Below are 26,857 nucleotides of genomic sequence, written 5' to 3' on the forward strand. Positions count from 1 at the left end.
CATGGAAGTCTGTGGCTTAATGAAAGTCAGCGTGGGCGTCTGGAACATGAATATTTTTTCAAACCCCTGATCTAAGATGTTTTCTAGATTACAGTGTGCCTGCTGAGCCTTGATATGCCCTGTGGTGTTGGGCAAAATGTGGCTCCATATGTGTTTGAATAGTGGTGAGTGTGACTGTGCCGGTCTCTCTGCTGTCTTTATTTTCCAAAACAAAATCCATCAGAAAATTATTACCTGAAGCCAATGTGATACACGCTGAGGCCCAGCCCAATGAAAACAGCGAAACATATGAATGGCTCTGTTTTATTAACAATAAGTAACAAATGCAGATAGTTGAACAAATATAAAACACATGAAACATCCACAAAATATTAAACAAAAAATAAATAAAATGGTGTTCATCTTTTTTTTCTTACAAAAACGACAAGAAAACAAAAACAAAACAGAACACTGATCAGATGACGTGTAAAACAACTTAAAAAATAAATGTGTACCGAGCATTCTCAATCCCCTATTTTTTCTTTTTCGATAAAACAGGGCAAAAAAGGAGCATGATTAGAGGCTTCGTTTATGGAGACAGAATATTTTCACAGAGACAAGCCAGTCAGGTCTGATATCCTGGAGGTGATGTCGTTCTTTGTCAAAACACCAGACACTTGACTCTGCTGTTCACTGTGTTTTCTACTACTTCTCAATGAGAAAATGACACCACAATCCGATGTGCAAAATGAGAGAAATTAAATTTTAGTCACTACATGTTTTTTTGTTTTGTTTTTTTTTAATCAATGCCATTCTATAAGTTAAACCTGGCACTTCGAGGCATTGAAACGTACAGTACAGTATAGAGAGGAGGAAAGGAACATGTATCCTGGTACCTAAATTCACTATTGCATGGGTATCTAAGTACTAATACACTGTCTTTAAGTCATCTTACTCTAGAACACAGACTATAAGCTGAAGAAAGATTCAGAAAATGGTTAGTCCCCGTAAAGTAACTAGAAAAGCAGCAAAGTCTTTGAGGAAGTGTGTATATTTATACTGCATAACTCTGCAGTATCAGTACGTTGGAAACTTCCCTCTTGGTGGAAATAAAACAATACACCTACATGCACCGATTTAAAGCCGCATTACGAGCAATATTGTTGCAACAGGTTGGTTTGGGATCCGTTTCTTTAAGGATACTGCATCACAGAAACAGTGATGTTCCTCAAAGACACATTTTAAACAGAAAGGCTTCCTTGTAAGTTCCCTGGGTTAAAACAAACATTTGTGAAAGAGAAATTCCAGCAGCTTTCTCAGGCTCAGGTTTTGTGTACAGTGGAGCTAAAACCGGTGATCATTATGATAGACCTTACAATATGACACTGATTTAAAAAAAAAAAAAAAACAACTGCCAATGAATGCATTAGAAGCTACAGTAAAGGTCAAGAGAATCTACAATACAGTATGTAATTATTAGAAAATATTCTGTTGATTTTTTTGCTGATCATTGCTAGTTTAAAAAGATGTCACAGCAGTTGTGACAGGGGAAAAGTAGAAAAAGAGCCAATTGGAAATCATAGGACACTTGAGTGATGTACTGTGGGTGGAGACTAAGGGCACTGATTCTCAGAGGAGTGTAACACAGGCCAACAAGTAATAAAAACAAGTGCTTGATAACAGCAAATCAACACATCTGAATCATTGATCTCTATACAGAAAACTGAACATGCGGTATATAATACTGATTTGCAGAAGAAACCCTGAAGATGAACTGATGCCATATGATGCAATATGATGCCACATTTGAAATACATTTCTTGAGCTTTCACACAAGGATAGATGAGTTTGATTTGGGGTACAAGTTCGTCTCACCTGTTTAAAAATGACAACAAATTTCTGCATGCTACTTTTTAACTTTGGTAGGTGCCGTTTTGGATTGCGACTGAAAAAGGATCATTGGTTTCCTGAAGGCCGTTCACTATCTAGCCAAAGGGTGACCACCATTCCATATTAGTAAGATCAGCACAGACACCAACTTCCAGAAAAGAGAACTCTAAACTCAGTCCTTTACATGCTACTGGAGTGACACACACTGTTTAACACTTCCTCCAGACACCGGGAGAGAGGAGAAGGGAAGGAAAAGAGCAAAGTAATGGGTGAAAGGACAGAGAAGTGAGGAATGAGATGGGGAGGCACTCGATATAAATCCATTTCAGCGGTTTGAGAGATGGATCAATGGACGGACAGTGACCAGACCCCAGGTTAAGATGTAGAGTTATGTGAATTCAAAAGAATCAGAAGCGTCTAACTGATTTGTTATACAACTCTGTGGTTCCACATTATTCAGGCATATGGTATATCCGTTTATGAATGTGTTTGTCAGGTTGGGTGCTTATTAAGGCGGCTAAAAGATTCTTTCTAATAAAGAGGAGCTAGTAAAATACTGTAGTGCGCTGTACTGTACTGATTCATCTTAGTGTAAATAGAGCATCTTTGAAAGTTTATTGTACAATGAGTTCTGTTGTCCATGAACAGAAAGTATAAGACATCTGAAACTGTCCTGTATATTGTTAGAGTGCTGTTGCTTGTTTGAAGGTATGAAGGGGTACACTGCCACTCTTAAGGATGTGCATTAAGGCATGTCCTTTGTGCAGACAGGGTCCAGACACATGGAGAAGGCAAGAGGAGAAAGCTGGAGGAGAGTGGAGACTGTACAACCACAGAGACTTTGTCCATTTGTTTAGTAGCCAGGTAGCCTGTATGTGCACGCTCAACTCCTCCAGACTTAGGAGGTCAAGTTGGCCAGTGAGCACAATTACACGCATATGACTGTAGAAGCGTTCTGGTTTCCATTCAGTGGCACGCCCATGATCCGTCAGTTGGCATTTGTGGGCGTTCATGGCCTCTCAGCTACTGCAAAAGTGTCTGTCCATCACCGGCTCCAATCACATGTTCAGTAAGATCTGTGTGGCCCAGTTTCCGCTTGACTTTGTCCATTTGAAGAAGGTCAGTTGAAACAGTTCATTACAGGTCCGGTCTGGCAAAACGTTCTCTCAATACAATTGATATGATACTCATAATCTCATCACCTTGTGAAGTCAGGAGCCACTGTTCTGTCAGTGAAGTCAGCTACATATTTCTACTCTTGTCTGCTTGTTGTGGATGCTGACCACCAGCCATTTACACCCTAATCCAGATTAATGTTTATTCACGTGAAGGTGACTTAAGGGAAACTGCTGTCGGCTGTGTTCACTTCTGTGCAATGGCCTCCTCTCCGCTTGGCCGCATGCGGCTGAAAGGCAGTCCTCCTACTCCGGTGACGCCCAGACCCACACCCAGGTCTTGTGCTGTGTCCTCAGAGGCAGCCTGGCCCTTCGTGGCGGCCGCTGGTTCTCCAGGACCAGGGAGGATCTCTGGGAGGGCTTCCTGGGCCGGGGGCTGGGATCCCTGGCTGGTGGCAGTGGAGGTCGTTTTGGCGGTCTGGGGCTTGGTGGGGGTGGTGGGGCTGGTCAGGCCAAGGCTGGTCAAGGCGTCCAGAGTCCCATCTGGATCAACCATGACGTTGATGACTGTGAAAATGAGAGAGGGTGGAGCAGTGAAAATGAGGTGGTGAGGAAGAGCTTTGTGTTTGTGTAAAAACTAAGATATACATGCTGCAGACAATGAATTTCAGACACAACTATGATTTTGATGTTATATGCCACTGCCTTCAGAGTGTGGGTGTAAGGGGATCTGACTGTATGTGAGTGTGTGTGTGTGTGTGTGTGTGTGCGTGTGTGCACCCATCATTGCTCTACTGTACCTTGGAGCTGCTTCTCAACTCTCTTCAGCTCAAGTAGAATTGAAGAGATCTCCTGCAGGAGGGAGCAAAGAAAAACAACGCAATTAGCTCCCAAGAACATTGCTTTGGTTGTCATTAAATATTGTTCAGATACAGAGGTTTCCCTACCTTGTTGGAGGTTTTCAGCAGTGGTATGTCACTCTCAGATCTCAGTTTGTTCTCAATCTCATCCCAGTTCCTGTCCTTATCCTTGAACAATATCCTGGAAAAAAAATGTGCACAGAATACACACATTTTCCATTTTCTATAGCTTCAGTTATACAAAAAATGGCAATGTTGGCAAATACATTATCATATACCCTTTAAAGGTTACGGCATTATAAAATTGGAGTAGTTACCTGATTTTGCCTGCTGTTTTGTCGACAGACTGTCTGATTTTAGAGGACAGCTGAGAAACTGAAGTGAGCAGCAGGCTGTCCAACACCGCCTGAATGGACAGAGGACAACAGCGATAAAGACACATCCTAAAAATAAATCTTATAAAGCAAGACTTTCATTTCTAAATAAGGTCCGCCATTTGATAGAACTGTCATTTTCTCCTCTAAAATAGTACAGGCCCAAATCACTGTGGTACGACATTACTCAGGTAATTACAAAACAGTGTTACTGAAGTGTATTGTTGAAATACTGGAGACTGAACTTCAGATAACCCTTCAAATGCAGTGTGCTCAGGGAATTGAACTGATGAGTAAAAAAAGGTACAAGATAGTGGCGGAGGTGAAGTGTATTATTAGAAGTAAGAAGGGTCAGACTTTTCTGTCCTGCTGTGACAGAGCAGTCAGTTTTGACGTATATTTTTATGCTGTTGCCCAATTGACTTGTCCATCGTTCTCTCTATTTTCTGTTGTTCTCTTCCTCACCTCCTCTCGGTTCCAGGTGCGTCTCCTCAGAGCTCGGGGCTCCAGGCTGTCAGGAGCGCGGGGGCGGAGCTCCACCGGCCGCCCGTTGATCTCTGGCACCTTGGTGGAGGAAATGACAGGAGGAATCTTCCTGAAGTTGAGGCTTTCGTCAAACACACGATCCACGAGCTGAGCAAAGACAGAGGGAGAGATGCAGAAGAGAGGTAGCATAAATACAAAACATGAAGCAGCTACATTAACAGAGACTGGAGTTAAGTAAAGATTTGTGAAAAATAAAGGGATTAGGAGCTCAGAGTGAGAGCAAGCTGAGCGGTTGTGAAGCTTTAAAAGCTTTGCAGCCAAAATAATTCTCCCATTATTCTAAAAATATAGTGGTACGCCCTTTCCTCTCATGGCAAAAAAAGAGTGGAAGAAGAAAGGAATTAAATTGGATGAGAGGAGGAGAGGAGGAGAGAAAGGATGAATACCTCTCACAGCAGATGAAGACCCCAAAGCAGCAGAGAGGCAAATTTAGCCATCGTTATCAGAGCAACAGAGGAGGGGTGGCAAAGGAAGCGATGGACGCGCATGCAGCAAAGGTAATGATAGAAGAAGAAAAACTGGCACCTTTCTCATGCTCTCCTGTATTTCCGGCTGCATGGGACGTGCAGGGCCTACCTCTTCCCGCGTGTCGATAGCTGATCCTGGGGTGGTGGCGGCAGTGCTGACGGTGGTGCTGGGTGCCGTGCCCGAGGAGCTGACTGAGTCAATCTCACCAGCCACGTCGTGGATCTCACGGGCAAGGATGGCCAAGTCCTTAGCCAGGTCCTGGCTGATCCTGCGCACACAGGGGAATAACCTGTTAACCATCAGACGGGGTTCTTTAGGACTGAGGGCAGATATACAAATATCCACATACAGTACATCCTGCATACATTCACACAGTAGGTTGTAATCATATCCACAGAAAAATAACCTAATAGCCAATAAAGTCCCTATGAAATGAACTTAAACTCCCTGGAAAGGAGTGTACTGGTAATAGTGGTGTAACTTCATGCTGCATCAGTAGACATGACTACAAATTTCAAGCTGACCCTCCACACATCCTATCAAATAAAACTGTGTATCTCTCCCTTGCTGATGTCGTATTGGTTTACAGTTTTAAATAATCCCTCCCCATATTATGTCCTGCCCAAACATTGTTCTAACAGGAAATACATAATATCAAGTCAGACAACCATTTAATGGGTTCTTTAAGAGTGAAATACTAAATGCACCCACTGGGTGTGCCACTGAGGCTGTCCAATTTGGAGACCCCCCATGATGTGGACCACACATGCACAGGGGTTAGGCTAATGATTAAAGTTAGGGTGGTCCAGGTGGGTGCATTTTAGTATCTCCTGTCTTTAAGCAGGGGTCTTTAGGAGAGAAAACAAATATAGTTCATAAATTGCATGGATACAAACAATATGGATGTGTTGAAAATTGTAACATGTTATAGTCTCAGAATATATTGTGATTTACATCCTGAGTACTAACAAAGAAAATTGTGCAAAATCACCGGATTGTAAATTTATATGATTTCTTTATGAATCTTTTGATATCATGTCCATAGACCTTGAAAATTAAGATTTTATATACACAGAATGTTAACTCTTAACTGTTTTGTAGCTTTTAGTAGTAAAATTAAAGTAAGATGTTTTAGGAAAAGGTCAATAAAAGTTCAACTTATTTATATATGACATGATCTATCACTGATTATGAACACTTTCATTTACAATTGAGAATAGTGCATGCTGAATGCTACTACAACTAAAACAAGAGTAACAAACCTTTGGTTATCTGTGTAGGGAGAATGTGCTGTTTGCTCATTAAAGATCCAACAGCAATAACTAAGACATTCTCAAATATACTTCATCAATCAAGTAACTCATCATTAGCTACATCAATTGCACAGACCAGCCTAGATCAATACCTGGCAATCTCCTCGCTGTGTGCCGTCCAGTCCCTGATGTACTCCTCCTGCTCTTTCATGCGGTGTTTCATCCCCACGCCCCCAGGAGCCGTCACCATGCTGGAGCCTGCGCCAACACTCGAGGAGCTCAGCCTCGAGCTGCGGTGCAGGACCGGGTGATGGGGGCGCAGGTGGGGGCGTCCTCCGTGCTTGGGGGAATTCCGGGTAGAGCCGAACTCTTCCTCTGAGGTGGAGCCGTACTCCGGGGGCAGACGCCTCCACCTGCTGCTGCTGGACACTGAAGGAAGTAAGCAAGAAGAATGCTATACTTTAGTTGATACTCCATTATTCAAGTACAGCATCTGTTACTGTCCAAGTTATTAATGTGCTTGTGATGAGAGGCACTGTTACTGAGGCAGCCCCTGGTCTATCCTGGTCAGATCTGAAAGAACTAAAATGTAAGAATAACTGTAAGGATGCTCTTGTTTTTGCCTCATGCTTTAACAAGACAGTTTGTTAGAGACAAACCGAGATATACTGTATTTTACAAAAATGAGGCAATATACATTAACCTTATGAATTTTGATGAAATGCTGAGTTCAAATCTTCATTCTGTCAGTGTACTAAATACTTCATCTTAAACTGACAGAAGATATGAGGGGCTATGAATGAGAGGGTTTGGTGAGGCAAAGCAGTTGTTATTTTTCATTTTAGTTTGTAATGTTTTTGTTTATGAACAGCAGCGGGAATATTTTAGCAATGCTAAAACCACACTGAACACAAAACACAACACAAAAGATGTTCTTGTTAATAAAATGGCCACTGTAAAGCACCCCGCTCAGGGCAGCCAACCCAAGTGTCCGACAAGGTGTGGAAAAACCTTGACGGAGCAAAGACATGTTAAGCTGCTTCATAATGGTCACACACCAGCAGCAGTGATGTAGCCTAAACTGTGATGAGACCACGCCATGCTCTCTTGATCTGGGAGTGAAATAGGACACGACAGAAAACTTAAGACTTGCCAACTCCAGGAGTCTTGAATAAGTGTCTCCACAAGGTGGAGCAGCTTTCCAAAACCATGTGCACTTGGGTTTTGCATTAACCACCAAATTGTTTGAGCTCAAATGTCATAAAATGTCTGAAGAATAGTGGGGTGGGAGTAGAGCATTTGGGTCTTCATCACTGCATTACTTCGATGGACGTAAGGGTAGGGTCACACAGACAAACACAAACCAGAGCTGGGTCACCACCCTGTCATTAGGGTTTGTCCTCCTTGGGGAGAAATTTAATTTTATGCAGCAACAACACAAATTCTTCAAAAAAGTATTTTGTTCTAATGTTGTGCCATCTATGGTTTTGTAAGAGTACAGGTCCATTTTTCAAATGATGGGTATTTTATTTTGGAATCAAGCTCTTCAAAATGAGCCACTGCAAATGTAAATAATGAATACCCTTGCTTTGTGATAGGAGCTTGTGAAAGCTTCTATTATTGTGACCCAGCTCTGACACACACACACACACACACACACACACACACACACAATCCTATGAAGGCTCTAGAGCTCTGGTACAGTACCCATCAGCTCCTCCTCAGTAGCTCCGCCCTCAGGTTCAGGCTGAGGGCTCTCTGGACGATGAAAACCAACACACAAGTTTGTCACAACACGATGGAAATGTTAAAACCATGTTTACACACTGACACATAATGAGGAATGCAATGGTACACCCGATCCTCACACCGCAGCACTGTTTTTTTAAAGAACCACGCCATCAAATGTTAAGTTTAGAATCAGCTAGATAAGAAAGCCTAAGGAAGAATTTGGCATTACATATGACCATATTCATTTTACAACACATGTGATAATCCCTTCCTGCTTCTTGCAGCAAACAACAGAACTTTGCTTTGCAATGTGCTCACCTGTGGGCGAGCAGTATCCAGATGTGGTGGTCTTGGTCTTGGCTTCGGTCAGTTTGGACACACTGTTGGCCCTCATCCTGGGTGTCAGCCTGTTCTCCGCGGGTGTAGCTGAGCGGAGACCCAGACGCAGAGCGGTCTCAGCTGACAGACGTGGTGAGGACGTGGAGCTCCGGGTCACTGTACATTCCGAGTCGCTGCGAGCTGAGATGGAGCCAAGACGGTTCCTACGTGGCTGGGCCAGCATGTCCAGCCGTGATGGGCCCTTACGACCAGACGGGGGCTTAGAGGTGGAGCTGGTGGTGGACACCTCAGACGCCACAGACACCCTGTCTGCATCCGCTAGGTCTGTGTCAGAGGTGTCACCCAGCCGGGCGCGGCGGAGAAGAGAGGCCCGTGTGGGACGTGGCTGAGGGAGAGAGGCCTGCTTCCCCAAGGAGGAGGCTGTGGCTGCCTGGAGGGTGCGGCTGGTTTTGGAGGAACCACTGGTGGAGGTTTTACCTGACCGGTCCAGTTTGGAATGGTGGATATCATCTGTGGAAGCGTGTGAGCCGCGGCCGTGTGCTGAGTGCCCCAAACCGGGCCCAGGTCCAGAGTAGGTCTCCTGGTCTGAGGAGAGGATGTCCGAGATGGGAAAGGAGGACGTCTGGTCATCATCAGTGAGATCCAGAGAAGGCTGACGCGCTCTGGAAGAGGAGGAGGACGGCTGTACAGAACGTCGTGCATCAGTCCGATTTGTTGCCTCTGCCGTTCTGCTTTTAGTCTTCCTCTCCAGGCGTTCACGAGCACTGGTGTTGGTGACGCTGGTCTTGGAAGCTGTGCTCATGTTGCTCTTCTCGCGGTGCATGCTGCTCAGGGAACGACGCTTTTGTACGCCACCAGCTGCTGCTTTCCTTTCCGCCTCCCCAGCCACCTGACTGGCTGTGCTGGCCGTGTCCACATCTGACTCAGGGGAGATAGAGCCAGTCCGAGGGGGGTAGCCAGAACCCGGTCCATGGTTGGAAGCATTGGTTTTACTGCTTCTCTGGTCTAGTTTGTTCTCATCTCTTAGTTTGGCTTCGAGGAAGGCCATGACAGCTTCAGTGTCCTTCAGGAGTGTTGCAGTGTCCATGCTGCCCACGGAGTCGCTGCGTTCTCGCCCATTGCTGCTCCTGTTGATGCGTGGGATGAGCTCTGCTGGGACATTGGCGCTGGGCTTCTCGATTGTGAAGCTGCCCTGGCGCACCAGAGGCTTCCCCGACTTCTCTCCTCCTTCACCGCTTCCTCCTCCTTTCCTCTCCTCTGATCTCTTCCTCCGCTCAGCGCTGCTGGACGTCCGGAGAGAGGGTCTGGATGGGGAGGAAGTGCAGCTTTGTTTCCTTTTACTGGTCATCTCGCTGTCTTCCATAGGAGTCAGGGACTCCCCGTCTCCCTTGTGCTCCTTTTCTTGGGGCTCAGTGTCCTGCTTCTCCCCAATCTCAGACCTTAGCCCCAGACCTTTGGAGCCAGATTTAGCCCGGGGGTCATCCACAGGGAGCTGGGGAGGGTCCTGCGTTTACGGTCAGTCAGACTGGAGGAGGAATCTCCTCTGCGGAGGGATACGCCTGACTCAAAAGCATCAGCTTCTGCACAGATCAGAGGACAAGATTCAAGCACACTGAATTATTTTTTGCCATTAATTAGTCGTGTTGTTACTTTAGATACATGCTTTAAATTTGCAAATGTTTTCTAAACAAGCAAAATATGTGCACGTTATTTAAAAGCTCAGTACTGACGCCAGCTCAAAAGCCCAAATACATTTTCTGAGTTATGTATATTATATATTATATGTTATATAGATTCATTTTCTAAGGGTCAATTGAATGCATACCTCTCTCCTTGTGCAGGAAAGCGGGTGTTTCTGCCCCGGAGCCCTCTGGATCTGTCCTGGTGTGATTGGCAGTCAAAGTGGCCCACTGAGAGACCCAGCTCGAGTCACCAGGAAGAGCCTGAGGGGAAGGAAGAGGGGGAGGAATAAGAGAGGAGGAAAAGAGGAGAAAAGGAGCAGGTAGTCTATTAGCAGTGGCACAGAGCTGCACAAAGCACACAGAGATTTTAAGTAAGACTGGAACGATGCACATTTATTTATCTGTTCATCTTAATGGCCCTAAATAGTTGGAGATGGAGATGATTTGGTGGTTCAAGATGAATTCCTGAGTGTAATTTCCAAAGCTATGACTCTGATTCTTGGGTTGTTTGTAAACACTAATCAGAAACATGTATCCTCTGCATCAATTATGTTCTGGAGATAAATTGAAAGGCAAAACAACAGTTTATGTGCTCACCAGTGCCCTTTTTAAATCTCAGAAAAATCACCCACAGTGTGAGTCATACCATTCTCAACTTATGAATACAGTTTTGAGAAAAGTTGAGCAGTTACTCATCTTAGCAGAATAAATCCATCTTTTTACAAAAGCTCTTGTAGAAAGCCTCTCAAAGTGCACACACACTGCCCCCTCCCTATCAGGGTTTTAAAGGAAATTGCCGGAGGGGCGAGCGTGTCTGTCCTCATCTTCACATGATCTAGGTCAGTCTCCGGGAGGACAGACCTACTCCCTACAACAGGCCAAGGGAGTAGGCCAATCAAGCCATGACTGTCTGACTCAGATTAAGTAACTCAACCATGAATCACAGCCTTCCCCTTTTCCTGTTTTTCATATATACAACACTGGGCAGAGAGGAGTAATGGAATGTTATATTATTTCAAATTTTCCACAGCAATTTCAGTTTCTTAAAATAACTGAAAACATACTGTGTGCGAGTGTGTATTTATGAGATGATTAATAGTAGTGGACAAAGAAAGGGGCAGAGACCGACGTGGTGGCTTGAGCCAGTAGAACAAGACAGAGAAGAGAAAGAACGCAGAAAGAGAAAGAAAGAATGACAGAGGGATACACATGGACAAAGAGGGGAAAAAGGTAGAAACAAAGTAAAAAAAAGGTAAATGAAGTAAGTTAGTGTTATACCTCCTTCCCTGTGTCTCCTGTTTCCTTGCCTCCTCCCTCTCCCTTCAGGTCTGACAGTATAGACGAGTCCTGGCTCTGAGTCTGCTCCACTCCAAACACCTGGGAGGAGTTTAACAGGTGGGATTACACACCAAAAAGGTAAGGCATTTAGTTGAATGAGTTCTCTACACTTATATATCATTTATGTCAGCTGAATATGTCTGTTTTCTTGGTATTAGCTATAACAAATTGTTAAGTTTTCCAATATTATCACATTGCATAGTTTCACACTTCTCCTTTAATTAAAAAAAAAACATACATCTTCTCTTTTATTCTCTTTGTATCCAAAATGCAAGAAGAGCACACTGGTATGCTTTTTGTACTTTGAGATTCAATTTGTAATGAAAGCAGATTAAATTCAATGCCCTCATCATATATAAACATTGTGGTATTATTCCCTAAAGCGCTTGATGAACAAAAGTGAACTGAACACACACAAAGGATGCTGTTGAATTAAAAGCGGCACTTTGCACTTGATAGGAGAGCGCCATGGCAACGAAAAGGGCAAAACCGCATATGTGCACATAAACACACACACGCGCACATGCCCGCACTCACACATAGGCACAATCAAAGTAGAAGAAAGTGAGACAGAGGACAGGCTGTGAGCAATGTGGCAATTAGTGTGTCAGCTAATTACAGGAATTAGCATAACAACACTTCCAGTTTTGAATGTAATGGGCTCAGACTATCACTGACTAGAAATACACCCCACTAATTATATCACTGCACTCCCTAAGATAACACCTTGAAGCTATGCATAAAATATATGTAACAACTTAAATGGATGTGTGTCTGTAAGATGTAGTTTGGTAAACATCTAAGAATACCTTGAAGTATGCCTGTATAATAAGCTTGCCTTCCTGAAAATCACTACATATTCTTCCGGCTTCTGGAATCTGGTTAGCAGCAATTAAAGAGGACAGTGAATTGGTCTCTGCTGGAATGGATTAGCACTCAGTTTTATGACCTGTGATTTGCGGCACCTCTTTAAAAATGGACTTCTCAATTCCTGCTCTACTTGCCTTGATGCTCAAATGTAAAACTTTAAATTTAAGGAGCAAATGGCACCCTGCAACAAGCATGAAGCCATCTCTGACTGTCCAATGCTTTGTCCCTTTAAGACATGTCCTCTGTGGCCATGAAAGCATGGCGTGCCACAGGAGCGGCACTGGGAAACGGATGGTGGTTTTCAGGCCCTCTGGAGCATTGTTTAATGAAAGAGGGCAGTGCTTGATGGAGGGAGTCTCCCTGGGCTATTACAGAAGCATTAGTTTTACCAGTGGGACAGAGAGGATGGAGGGGCGGTCAGAGAAGGCAACCGAAAGCAGATAGGTTTGTTTTAGTGGCTACAACACAATAGGGTCTCAAAGGACTCGCAAATACTAAAAGTGCCAACGAAGCAAGTAATGCACCAACTATTAACCTTGCTGTTTGTGCTTAAGTCAAATTCTTCTCTGCCAAACCGATTTCATGCAGAGTAATCCAAAATGATGTACTTGTTGTGTCAGGAGGTTTATTTGCTTCTTGACTGACTGGATTTAAATGACACAAATATATCACCCATGCCTGGCTGACAAAAAATGTATGACTTACATCTGAAAGAAAGAAGGAAATCAGTACCGGTTTTCCAGATCACTTCCCTGTTAAACTATGTTATATATGTATTGGAGGTTATTCACAATATTATGCTTACACAGCAGTTTTCTGGGTACAAGCCCCACAGGGAATTGTGGCTTTCTGCCAAATAATGCAGAGCAGAGTTTACAGTAAATTGCTTTTCATCAGAAAACTGTCATGATATTTACAATATGTGGTGCATTTGTGGAAGATATTCTCTCCGTAGCACAGCAAATGAAAGAATTTTCACACTCTCTATTTGGGGAGATTTACAGGATATTACAGCAAGCTATACAACTGTCAAGATCACCACATTCAATACCCTCCATTGGTAAATATATATATGTATATATATATATATATATATATATATATATATATATATATATATTTAAAAAAAAAACAAAAAAAAACACATGGAGCTGTTCATGCTTGTACCCAATTGTTGCCTATTGCTTAAAATACAAAAATATAAGAAATAAAAGAAAAATAAAAGAAAGAGCAAGTAAGTTGGTAAAATGTGCATAAAATTTCAAGTAGGGATTAAATTGGAATGAAAGCACTGCTATCAAGACAGAGCCAGAGAGAAACCCCCCTACACACTACACTGCTGCAGATGTAGTGGGCGTTGCCAAGAATAATGATCTTGTTAGGTAAGTCAGCACACATTATAAAGATGAGGTTAAACTGCAGATCCACCTTACAGTACACATTTGTCTACCTGCACATCCCCTGCCTTACTCCCGCTGTGTGAACTATCTCTGAACTCTCCTACCTTGTCTATCATACGCCTGGCCTCCTCCTCCTCTGGGTTCCTGTTCTCCAGCTCAATGGTGTAGGTCCCCTTATCGCTGTGGTCATCCTCTGCCTCCCCCCCCAGCTGTCCCCCCTCCTCTCCCCGCAGCTGGGGCCTCCTCGCTGGGGCTGGTAGGGCTGACAGGGCTGCCTGTTTGGAGTCCTGTGCTGGCCGAACTCCGGCCAATGCTTGGGTCCTCGGACCTCTGCTTGAGGAGCACACGAGCGGCAGTGGGGGCGCCTGCAGCCACTGTAGCTGATATTGGAATGGGACCCTTACCTACAGGGAAAAAAACACAATACAGACATGCAAATGCTAGAAAAATGTGGATATGAAAACATAACATGTTCTAACAGAGGATAACTGTCCCAGAGACTATGGCAGCTTATAAGTGCCACATAATTTTTTTCACTACTAAAAGGTTTATTGAAGCCCAAAATGCTGAACTACTTCAGGTGCGCTTGATTTGCATCACTAGCACTGAAACAGCCTTGAGAGATAAAAGGAAATCGAGCACTACTGACTTTGAAAACTGTACTCAGGTTTTTCTTAAATGTGTCTGAAATCAAAACCAGTTTGATGTTTACTTATGTATCTTCATAGATCCCTTTCTTAGTGGGAGAGTGTGTAAAATGTGATAAAAAATGACTAATGTACATCTAGAATTGAAAGACAGTGCATTTTCATTGAGCATATTATTAAGTCATTCACTATGCAAGAGTATATTATATTTCATCACTGCACAGACTGTGATTCGATATGATACGATACAAGAGAACTGAATACAACAGTATACAAGTTATTTGACACTGAAATCGCAGTTGTGTTACCTGAGTCTGAGGCTGTAGTAGCAGAGGTGGAAATGCTGAACACCTTAGGGTGAGATGGAGGTTGGGGGCACAGACCCTCCCCACCAGCCCCTCCTGCCAGCAGTGGTGCAGTCTGGGAAAATGAGTACGATCGGCGTTTACGTGGGTTCTCCTCGTCGTAGAACTCGATCATGAAGGCAGTGCGGGTGCCGGTGGTTCGGGTCCCGCTTGCTGTACTACTTCCCCCTCCTCCTCCTCCTCCTCCTCCTCCTCCTCCTCCTCCTGCTCCTCCTCCTGCTGCCGCTGCCTGACTGTGTGCCGCTCTCAGGCGTTCCTCGAGGGCATGGCGGCGGCTGGCGAAACGGAGACCCAGGCCATTCTCCGAGTCACTTTGGGTGCCATCTTCATGCTTGCTGCCTATCAGGACACAAAAGAGACACAAAACTGTTACTACTGTTAACAAATGGCCAACAGTACATGGGTAGCGGAAGAGTTGTTGTAGTAGTCACTTACAAAATTCCCTCGACATGACACTGTATCGCCTACAGTATGCCAGGAATAATGTTTCTATTTACACCTCACTGCTATGAAATAGATGTCTTTCCCTTACAAGGGCAAGGCTTACAGTAGCTGATGCTTGTATACAGAGCGGCTATCAATTTGCAAACATGTCACATGAGCAAACACTCTCACATCTACAACATGACACGCACAATAATAATTAATAGAAACAGAAAACAGAGCCTCTGTGTATCCTTGGATACTGTGCAGCACAATAGTCTCTTTAGATGTGTGCTTGAAAGAAGCCACAAAGAAGAAAAGCAGCGTGCCACAAAGACCAACCACAACACCCTGAAAATACATCCACTGAGGATACCGCTAACAAGAAACAAATGGTGACTGCCAACCATAATGGCCAAAATGAACTCGTAACTTTCAAATGTCACCTTCATCTCTTCTTTCAGCTGCCAAAACTGCCCCTAAACGCACAGCTCCCCAGATCATACGTACCATGATACCGCTATGCCTATAATCGTTATCAGTCTGAGTCGCATCAGCATGTCCTCTCAGTCCTGCGTGGCTGGCAGACAGTGTGCCACACTAATCCAGACATGCCACCCACAATGTTACTGGCCCTGCCTACTTCAGTGGCAGAGAGAGAGGAGAGGGGGAGGGGAGGGGGAGAACAGAGAGGAGGGAGGGAAAGTAGGAGGTTGCTTGGGAGTGTAGGGGGAGAGAGGGGGCTTTGGGGATAGAGGTGGAGGAGGGGAAGAGGTGAAAGGAGAGGGGGAAAGAAAAAGGGAAGCTGAACTGGGAAGGAGGGGTGGGAGAACAAGAAAAAGCAGGGTGGATGAGAAACAAGAGAGACTGAATTAAGGGGCAGAGGAGAAAAGGGTCAGGACGGGAAGTGGGCGTTTCTTTAGCGAGGGTGGCTTGGGATATAGTGAGGCACAAGAGCTGACAGCTACTAACACAACCAGCCGGTCAGAGCCAAACCAAGCAGTCAGCAAGCCAACAGCCAAGGTATCAGAGACAGGAAGGGAGGCTGTATATGGGCCAGTGGATAACTGTACCACCACATCACAGTCACATAACGCTGCATGAGCTCAGATCCTGGCCAAGACCTTGCACTTGCACTTACCTCTCCTTTCCCAGTGAGACAGTTTACATTGATTAACTGAAGACGTCTAAAAAATGATAGATATCTAGACTAAAATTTGGCAAGAATTTACTCTACATCTGGTTGGGTATATACAAGGTAAAACATCATTTTGTAAATATGGACTTTTCGTGCATAGTTTTGACAAGTACAGCTGTTGTGCCTTTCTTAAATATATGTAATTATGATTTTACTGCTTGGGCTAAAACTGGGCAACACATAAACAAAAACAAAAACATCCTGGACTAAATGAAAGCAAAGCAGAAATGTGCTGCTGAAATGACGCCTAGTGCTTTTCACCCCTGGCTCTCACTGCACAATCTGATGTGTAAGAATCAATGACATAAATCCCCTCTGGAGTAAGGGATCACTCAGGCACTGTCCCAGTTCACTGTTGCACCAACAGCAGACTTATTTCATGGCCCTCTTTCTACGCTAGTGTGAGCAGCGGTAGTTACACACATCCAAAAACCATGTAAGCCATGTGATGTTGTAAAGTAAACCATGCAGAGATTACAAATATAAAGCCTGTGCGTTTTAATGCCCCTGCTGGAATACATTTATCAAGGAGTGATAATTCAGAGCATTTTTCAGTATTACCACTCCACAAGAGATAAATCAAATACTGAGAAAAGTGACTCTCTATTGAGAAAAGTGGGCATAATGCTTCCATGGCTGAGTGGACAACAGTGGCTTGCCTGGGGAAGTGTCCACACACTGTGACTGCATGGATTTGAATCTATCTAATGCTCTGATGTCACATTTTTATCATGTCTTTCTGGTTTATCTTCACTGAGAAACCAAATTTGGGACTACAAACATTATCTTGAGATTATTTTTGTGAAATTGCTAGGAGAGAGATGGGCCACATGTGTCATCGGTCCAGTTTAAATGTCACAATGTGATGAGTATGTGGTATGAGTGTCTACTGAAGCACGGAGCAACCTCTCTTTCAATACAGACATGACATTGGGGTCTTCCACCACTGTTTACGATCTAATAAAGCTGAAATGCCATTAAAAAGAACAAACCCCCACAATATTAAGATGGAGAGAAAGGCAGGGCAGCAGTGAGCTACAGTAGCTTCTGCAGAGAGGCTGACAGAAAGAGGCAGGTCTTTCATGCTGTGTCCTTCAGACAAAGAAGCCGTTGGCAGGGCCAGAGGAGAACAGAGGTGTCTGTGAGAGTCCAGCGCTCTGCCCCGCTGGCCCCGTCATGACTCACACCGGAGCTGGCCTCTGCCTCCGCCACTGGGTGCACAACACACAAACACACATGCGCACACACATTTGAGCAAACAAGCAAACATAAAATGCGTCTGTCTGCATGAGTGGACGTGCACGTAAACACACACACATGCATGCATGCACGCACACACACACACACACACACACACACACACACACACAAAGATACACAACAATGTTTAATCCCTGTACTGAATAAGTTTTAAGACTTAAGCATTTACTGTTAATGCAAATCCATCTATAATAACACATAAACCAGCCAGAATGAATCAAAGTCTTAACAGTGTTTGAAAATAATCATGCAATCCACATAACCTTGCAGAGCACACCTCCATACCCTTGCACTGATCAGAATCACATCCTACTGTCAGAGCAAATACAAGAATTTGCAGTGTTAAGAGACAAGACAAACATCTCAGTTCATATTCCAACATTAACATTCAAATAACAGACAGATCCTTTATATTGGTCCCTATGGCAACAAGAGAAAGACTAACCTGAAAGCTTGCATATCAAAAGCTTCTGGCTGCCTCCGATTGCCTCCCACTCTGATTGTCTCTGTCTCTCTCTCTCTCTCTCTCTCTCTCTCGTACCTCTATGACACACCCAAAGTACATCTCACATGCCTTCCTCACACGCGCCGCACTTCTTGTCTGCAGATCAGTGCTGAGCATGTCTCAAACACACACATGCAGTACAGACACATGCGGCGTGCTCCTGCCATGCAAACACACGCGCGAGCAACGCACGATTCACACACGCCCTGAATCAGCACCGAAACGCGTTCGCCACACATACTTGTCTCCTGCAGTCCTCACAGAGACTGACAGTCGCTGCCAGCCCTTTGTACAGTGTATTTGTAGTGATTCTAATGCATCGCCCTGCCTCTCCTTCCCTCCTGTCCCTCTCTCCCCTCTTGCATCGCTGGGTTACTATAACAACTATCTAACAAAAACCTCTCTCTCTCTCTTCCCCACCTCCCTTTCCCATTCTGCTTTCACTGCAGTCCGGCAAACTGGCCTCTCTCCCTCCCTCATTCTTTTTTTTCACATCACCTTTACTGTTACTGCTGCAAATGCTGATCTCTCAATAGTACAGCATTCCCGCCTTCCTGTGCCTCGCATTCCCTCCTCCCTACCTGCTTTTCTCCTCTCATACATCCACTGCTGCCACTGTAGGCATCAATGCACAGCTTTCCATCCAGCTGTCCACCTGCTGTCTTTCCACGCTCTCCTGTTCCTCCTTTTTCGTCCTGCTCACCACACCCTCCTTTTCTTTCCTCCCTCCTCCTCGGTCTGACTGATTTCTTGGTTACCGTTCCATTTAACTCCTGTCGCAGCTCTAGTCCAGAACCACACCTTACCTTTTTCTCATTTCCCACTCTTCCTTCAGCTATTGAAATATCCACATTTCACATAGTACCAGCCAGCACTGCTGAGCACAGCCCAGGAGCCACACCTTTAACCGGAGAGACTGCACTTGCACTGTCAACCAGTCAGCAAGTCAGTCAGCCACTTAGCCACACAGTCATCAGTTAGGTCAGCCACTCAGTCAGCCACTTGACACACATGTAGTGGACTAATGAATTAACTCTTCTGCCTTCCAACCCTGCCTCATAGATTTCCATTTTCATCAGCTCCTGTCTGCCACTCCATCCCCCCATACCTGTCAGTAACATCATAAATTGCCGCCAATTTAATCAAACCATGTTTAGAAAGTAGCCTAGCAATGCCTAGCCTAGCATCAAGCTCTCTCTCTCTCTACCTGCAGCACATAGCATAGCCTAGCCTAGCTTAGCACAGACCAGTCCATTCCCACAACAACTCTTGGCAGCAGGAGCCTACTCAGCAGCTGGCGGCTTGCAGGTAAACGGAACAAAGAAACAAATAAGCATGCACCGAACAGCACAAGTTGTCATAGCAATCAGCCTTACCCCGAGGATGCATTATCCACATGCCCATATAGGAAAATAAAGATTTAGATGTCCACAGTGAGGGTCCAATAGGCAAAAATCACCTCCAGCAAGGCATTAACAGGCATGAAATTATGAATGCATGTGCTTCGGCACACTAGATACTGTGCCTGTACTGTGTGAAGTGAAATTCAATGGGGGAGGTAGGTGATGAATGGCAGTAGACTACCCTACTGTGCTGCTCATGCTAAGCCTCGTTGCTGGCTGTCACAGGAGCAGAGAAGAAGATTGGGGTTTCAGTGTTCCTGTCTGCTAGCTGCTAATCCTCCAGCTTGGCTAGCACTGCAAAACCCCCGGTCCTAACAAAGAAACAGCCAGTGGTGTGGGGAACAAATGGAGGGCTGAGAGAGCATGAAATAATGCAATAATAAAGTATCATAACACTAATGATAATTCATCTTAAATGATAAAGGCTTATAAGAGGATACTGCAGTGAGAGAGTGTAAACGAGGCTGTTTTATGGCAGATGAAAAGAGAGAGGAAAACAAGGAGAGTAGAAATGATGACTAAGAATAAGGGAGATAAAAAATAGAGAGGGGGTCAGAAGATGGTCAAATGTGTGGGGGGAAATGAGAGGAAAGACAGAAAGAAACCAAGAAAAAAGAGGAGACGTCCAAAACAACATTAAAAACAGCCAGAGATGAAGAGAGCAGGATGATGTTGCCTCTTATACACAATACATGAGTGAGAGAAATGCTCAGAAATAGAGAATAACTTCCACCTTTCAGCCTCTTGAGATGGACAGGAACGTCGCTCTTGATGCTCTTGCTGTCGTCCTCCGTCGACTCGCTGCGCACCAGAGTGGGGTCGTTCTGGGCCAGCCAATCGGCCACTTTGCTCTCCGATGCCATCATGGCGGCTTGCAGCGTGCTCAAGTCTCTCCCACCTCCTCCTCCACTTCCTGTTCCGCTCTTCTTGGATCGAGATCTGTGGTGGTCGGTGCTGAACTTTGACACATGGTCTTTGATGGTGACTTTCCCCGGGGAGGCGTTGTCAAACTCTATGGTAAAGGAGGCGTGGCCTTGAGCTAGGAAGCAGACAATTAAAGTCTTGTCAGTAGCCAGTCATTGGAGTATCTCATCCCCCTTGTTAGCAAAATGACCAAAATGCATCCCTCTTGTTGCCCTGCTCTCCTTTCCCTAGCAACAGAGAGAGTGCAGGGGCAGAGGGGTTGTTTAGCTAAATGTGTTAGTCTAGTCTGCCTGCCTCATTGATCCTTTATCTGACTGAGGTTTGTCCAAGTTAGAATCTGGGGCCCCGACCGTGGCTCTGAAATATCAGTGACCTGACTGTGCTGTGTATTGATAAACCCGTGATGCTGTCCATGGTGCTGAAGTAGCAGATGGATTTGTAATTGCATTTTTTTCTCTCAGTCCCGCCCTTCTCTCAGTTTAAGTTTCCTCTTTTCAAATAAATCACAGAGTAGAGTAACAAATGCCTCAGTTATGGTTAAGGCATTCTGCAACAATGACCTTTGGGCATTGTGCATGGGTATGTGTGGGTGTGTGTGTGTGTGTTGGCTGGTAGTGTGGGAGCAGGGCAGATGCTCCCACTGGCCCACCCCCTGTTAAAAAATAACAAATCACCTACTGATTACAGTAATGGTGAGACCATGCTACAATTACTGTAAACATCTTAGATGAGACCACAGTTCAGACAACTGGTAGCCTGTACCTTACACCAGTGCTGTGGTCAATGCTATTTGCTTCTCAAAATTAAGGCATTTCCCATAAACCCTGATGCTATCTCTTGCAAAGACCTTCCCGCCCTCTCCCTCCCCTTCCTAGCATGCTCCATTTGTTTTCTCTTTTGCCGAAGACGATAAACATGTTGGAGGTGAATTTCCAGCTGTTTTTGACTCATTTCACCATCTGCCATTCCCTATATGAAACTCTATAAGCTTTAGCTTTATCTGGCATTTTGGAGACAGAAGGCTTTCCCTCGACAACACTGTATTGTAATGAAATACAGTTTTTTACTGATCACATAACCACCATAACGTTACACTCACTTGAAACTCTAAAAGACAAAGAACATACAAATTATCAGGCAAAAACCCTGGCAGATACTAAAGAGAGAGGTGTATAATCTAATGTAGACGAAGTTTTGTTTTGTCAGTTTCATTATAAAGTATAGCAGATATATTTCACCTGCGGTGGCATGAAGGTTAGTGGCGGTGCCCTCCGTGTCCTTGGTGGGGATCTCGTGGATGCCGTTAGTGGCCATGTGGCCGTCCTTAGTGGGGATCTCAAAGTAGCTGGGATCGTGGCCGGTGGACGCATGAAGACCTTCCTCTTTACCCTTCTCTCCTCGACGTGCCTCTCTGCTGTCTGAAGTTGGAAAAAAAAAAAACATTAAGAGATTACATTGCAATTTATGTTAATTAAGTATCTGGTTTTCCCAGTGTTTCTTTTTCAACTCTCATTCTGATAAAGCTTTTTGAAAGTGAATTATTTCTGTGAGAAAACAGTGCTGTGTGAGGTCATATTTCTAAACTTATGAGTAACAAGTCTTCACTTCTTCATTTTTCATCAGTTCAGTTCCTCTTACAAGGTACAGAAATGAATGTTCTTATGGGAAAACAGTCCGTTGCTACCTCCATCTATATTTCTATCTCTGACGCATTTATCACTTTAATATCCTAATATCACAGTGAGAGCTAATCACTATCGGTAATTATTGGAAGTTGAAGGGGAAAGGTCAAGCCTGAGCACATAGGGACCAATTCAATCAGGGTGTGCTCTGCTCGGAGCCTGGGTTGCCATTCATCAGAATTACTGTCTCTATTTGAGGGAACATGCAGCTCTACAAACTACAGATGCTACGCAAACAAGCACACAAATGTTCTGTCACTCTCTTTCTCCATGTCTGTCCCTCTTTGTCAAGCACGCACACACACACACACACACACACACACACACACACACACACACACACACACACACACACACACGTGTCAAGTGAGTCAGTCAAGACAAGAAGTGCTGGAGCCAAAATCTGCTTTGGGGCATTCAGTAATACACAATATGGAGCACTTATATCCTCATCTGTTCATATTAACAACCAGTGCCTCTGTGGGATCTGAATATGATAAATGATACTTTTGGAAATTAGAGGGAGCATCTGCTTCATGTTGGGGAGCAAATGCAGGAACATATGGCAAATGGCAAAAAGATATAATAAACAGAAACTGACAGGAGAACTGAATGACAACTTTAAAACATTGTGATGTAAATTTCCTTGTGACAGGTTTCAATATTTGGAGAACATTTTGAATCCCTGAAGGAGCCCTGATCACAGCACAATCTTTCCAGAATACAGTGTTCACAGTTAACAGTCATATTCCACTTCAGTATTATCAGCTGAACTGAGATACTCAAAACTTCTCTTTAGACTCGTCTTTGAAACAAGATAAGCTCTTGCCAGCGTAAGCTGCTCTGCAAGTTTGGGAAGATTTGCAACACGGATTTAAACAGAGAGCAAATATGAGGTGCTTGACATCAAATGAAATATGCAGATTGATGCTCAAGATGCAGAGAATAAACTGAGCACGTAATACTGTGTGTGCAGTGCAAACAGGCCTGCATGAAATTAGACTTGTACTAGTGTCAATATAGTGTTCATTTTTCCAGCATTTCCATCAAGTCATGGAAGAAGAGGTTTTTCAAGGTGCAAAATTAAATGCAAACACTACAAACACAAAATAAGTGACAAATACAGAATTCAGATAGATAGATAGATAGACAGATACATAGATAGATAGATAGATAGATAGATAGACAGATATAATTATGCACATGTATTTCTGTCATTTTCTACTCCTTCCATGACAAACTGGCTGAACTTCCCATATCTTATTAATACTATAACGTTAATCATTTGTCAAAGCTTCCACTGATGTCACAGGGAGTCACACGACTTGTCTGGGAAGCACCTGGTTATACTTGAAATAAAGTTTCACAGAAGTGTGTAATGTCATTTAAATAAAGATCATACTGTATACGTCAACTGTGTCTGTGCTTTAACTTCCAGTTTCTGGTTCTAGTGTTTTTTGTTCCATGTCTCTCATGTCCATCATGATAACAGCATGGTCGTTTAGAGCTTATTACCCACAAAGGGTAAAACTGACAACGCCCACCACCATATTAATGACAGTCTCAGTCTACACATTTACAGACTTTAGGATCTGTGGTAAGGCCAGTGGGATTCAAGATAAAAATCTATAACAAAGGCTTCAAATGACAAAATTATTTTCCATGCAAACAACAGCAAACTGCATATTCACTGCCCTGTAATGTCTATTTTAAAAGCTAAAAGAGAGCTAAAACACTTCATGAAAATCGTTTAAAAATCGTTTAAAAAAAAAAAGAAAAAGAAAACAACACTACTTCAAATTAAAAGCCCTGTTCCATTAGTCAGAGTAGAGGAGGAATTTAAAATGATACTTACTGAAGAGTGAGAGAATGATTAGCTAATGACCGCCCCAGCAATGTCGAGAGAGAGAGAGAGTGATCTGTCTGAGCGCTGTGTGTGTATGTGTATCAGCGTGTGTTAAGGAAAGGGGAGGCGGGTATGAGGGGCCTGGTGCAATGGCGTAACCCAATCGGCCTGATGGACAATACACATGGAGGGGGGTGTAGGGGGGGGGCTCCGACAACACAGCCTATTCACTGGGAAGGAGAAAGGGAGCGCTCCTTTATACACACAAACACACATACACACACAAAATATACACACATAAACTGACACAGAATCTCTTGCCTCCCCAGACGTCTCTGTCTCTACTTTGCTTCCCCTCCAGTCACGTCTGATGTTACCAATTCGTCAGGACAGCTATAGAGGACACACTCACACTTTGGCAAACAAGTACACTGATAAGATCTTCTTTTGATGCTGAGATCCATGTAAGCTAAATAAACACATGATAAACGCTGCCACAACCCCAGGCACACACGCTGCTTCACAGCATAAACCTAAAACCTGATGTTCCAACGAGGCAAAATACTCTCTACTCACCCATTTCCATGACTGAAGTACCCAATCCCATTTGCGCAAGTCTTGGAAAGCTTCCACGGATCCAAATCACCACGCTTGCATGGGTTTACGCGAAATTGACAAGACTTTTTCTAATCTCTCTCTAATGGAAATGTGCATTTTCTGCAGTCAGCAAGCAACGCCCCAGCAAATCTGCGTGGTGCAACATATAGAAAATAGTTCCCGACTGATCCATGTGCTTAAGATGAGCAAAGTATCCCCGACTCTGCTCCATCCAGATGTGACAAGAGCCTTGAGGAAAGCTTCAGTCCGCTCTAGTGGTTGTGTCTGGTTAACCTCCCCCCATGCCCCTGGACAAGACTGGCCCCGACTAGACCGGCCTGGCACAGAATGGGTTTATATCACCAAGCTGTTATTCTATTGGTGTAGCCTCTAATCCTGTTACTCCGACTGCCCCCCGCCAGTTAACGGGATCCCCCAACCCAACGGCCACTATACACACACAGAGGCAAACAGCCACATGCGTAAATGCACAGAAAAACCCTTTGTGTGCATTTGGACATACATTGTCACACAGGCAGGCTTGCTCACAAACACGCACACAGACACAGACACACACAGATACACACAGAGTCCAGCTGGCCATTAACTCCAGTACAAACAGAGCAGATAAACTGGGGCTGGGGGCATTAAGATCAAGCTTCCATTTCACTACAGGGACAAAATACTCTGCCCTATACTGCATGAATCAACCCGGCACAAACAACATCTATATACTACCACTGTTTGCAGAATATAATAATATAATCCTATAATAATCTTCCAAAAATAAGTTGACCGTGAAATCAAGAAGTGGAGATGAATTAGATTTCACTCTATTACATGTAAACCTGGTCAACTGGCAGACGCTTTAAGGTTTCCTGCAGCTTTTTATCTACATTACCAGTTTGTGTCCAGCACAAACCATGTTGGTGTCTATGTTCAGCTGCACCATTTCATTCATTTATTTTTCTTACTTCATTCATTTTTATGTCTTACATTTTTCTGATAATGCATTGTGAAATGTAGAGCTGAAGAATATGGTTAAAAAAAAAAACACATCGCAATTATTCTGACAGATAATGCAATTGCCATATGATTACTGAATCATCATTTTTGCATCATAATTTTCATTTTCACCTAATCCAGTAAAATCATGACAATGTTACTTTTGCTCGGTTCTACAGTAAACAAACATGTTTTTTCTGTCTGTAGACACATTTTTTTAGGCCAGGGCATATCTATAGCACCACATTGAAATACATTTTTCCTTTATTAAAAAATTGCAGCTCCTGCAATATGGATATTGCACTTGGCCATATTGTGATTCAAATAAGAGAAATGCAGGGGCAATATGTGAAAAATCAGTCGACCTTCCTTAATTCCTAAACAGCAATGTTTCAGAAATTTGACATTTCTGTAACACACCAGCACTTTGAGTGTTAATGGACCTGTGTCCATGTACCAGTACACAGTGTTTGAATTACAGCACAGCTCAGAGATGACATGTTCTGTTAGTGGGAAGTTAATATTAAAAAAAAAAAAAAAAAGTTCCTACCTGATGCAGAGCTGTCGTGTTTTTTGCAGGATGACTTGGTTTCCTGTTTGAAGGAGTTCTCATCATCTGCATCACCATCGCCCCACCAGGATGGCTGGCCGTACAGGGGGGTCCCACGATGCAGTGCTGCAATGTCTCCTGATGCACACACACACACACACACACACACACACATATATACATTTCAATACATTTTGCAGAAAGCGGTATTACTGTAGCTTTAATCATGGGCACTGATGAATATTTAACATGTTTATGTACTGTCTGTACCACAAGCTGCATAGATAAGTTGGTCTTTGTATTATAATGCCACAAAGTGAACCCAGCTGTTTTATGTATGCATCTCTATGAGTGTGTGTATGCGTGTGTGTGTGTTAATTCCCCTCACTGGGAGATCTGGTCTGGTCGGCATTAGTTGCACCACCGACCTACTTACAGAACTTTAGCAGGACTGACACACACTCTCTCTCTCTTTGTCACTTTCTGTAAGAAACTTTATTTCTATTCTCTCTCTCTCTCTCTCTCTCTCTCACTCACACACACACACACACACAAAGTTAAAATAAAATGGGACTTCCCACATGTCCCTGCTGCCCTCCACACAGAT

The 26,857-nt window shown here is 43.9% G+C and overlaps 1 protein-coding gene across 1 annotated transcript in view; it reads right to left on the reverse strand.

Annotated features, from left to right (window-relative positions):
• Window positions 1–289: 289 nt before the first annotated feature.
• cep170aa (centrosomal protein 170Aa) overlaps window positions 290–26,857 on the reverse strand; it is a 39,675-nt gene continuing 13,107 nt past the window's right edge. Inside the window, 18 exon segments of the mRNA XM_030070757.1 lie at window positions 290–3,551; window positions 3,785–3,836; window positions 3,932–4,025; window positions 4,162–4,250; window positions 4,684–4,851; window positions 5,341–5,521; window positions 6,638–6,914; window positions 8,193–8,243; window positions 8,535–10,055; window positions 10,058–10,135; window positions 10,381–10,498; window positions 11,516–11,614; window positions 13,950–14,051; window positions 14,053–14,249; window positions 14,801–15,196; window positions 20,380–20,685; window positions 21,809–21,988; window positions 26,251–26,388. Coding sequence (XP_029926617.1) covers window positions 3,232–3,551; window positions 3,785–3,836; window positions 3,932–4,025; window positions 4,162–4,250; window positions 4,684–4,851; window positions 5,341–5,521; window positions 6,638–6,914; window positions 8,193–8,243; window positions 8,535–10,055; window positions 10,058–10,135; window positions 10,381–10,498; window positions 11,516–11,614; window positions 13,950–14,051; window positions 14,053–14,249; window positions 14,801–15,196; window positions 20,380–20,685; window positions 21,809–21,988; window positions 26,251–26,388 — 4,367 coding nt within the window. The 3' untranslated portion in view covers window positions 290–3,231.

Source organism: Myripristis murdjan, chromosome 15, assembly GCF_902150065.1.
Source record: "Myripristis murdjan chromosome 15, fMyrMur1.1, whole genome shotgun sequence".
Lineage (NCBI taxonomy): Eukaryota > Metazoa > Chordata > Actinopteri > Holocentriformes > Holocentridae > Myripristis > Myripristis murdjan.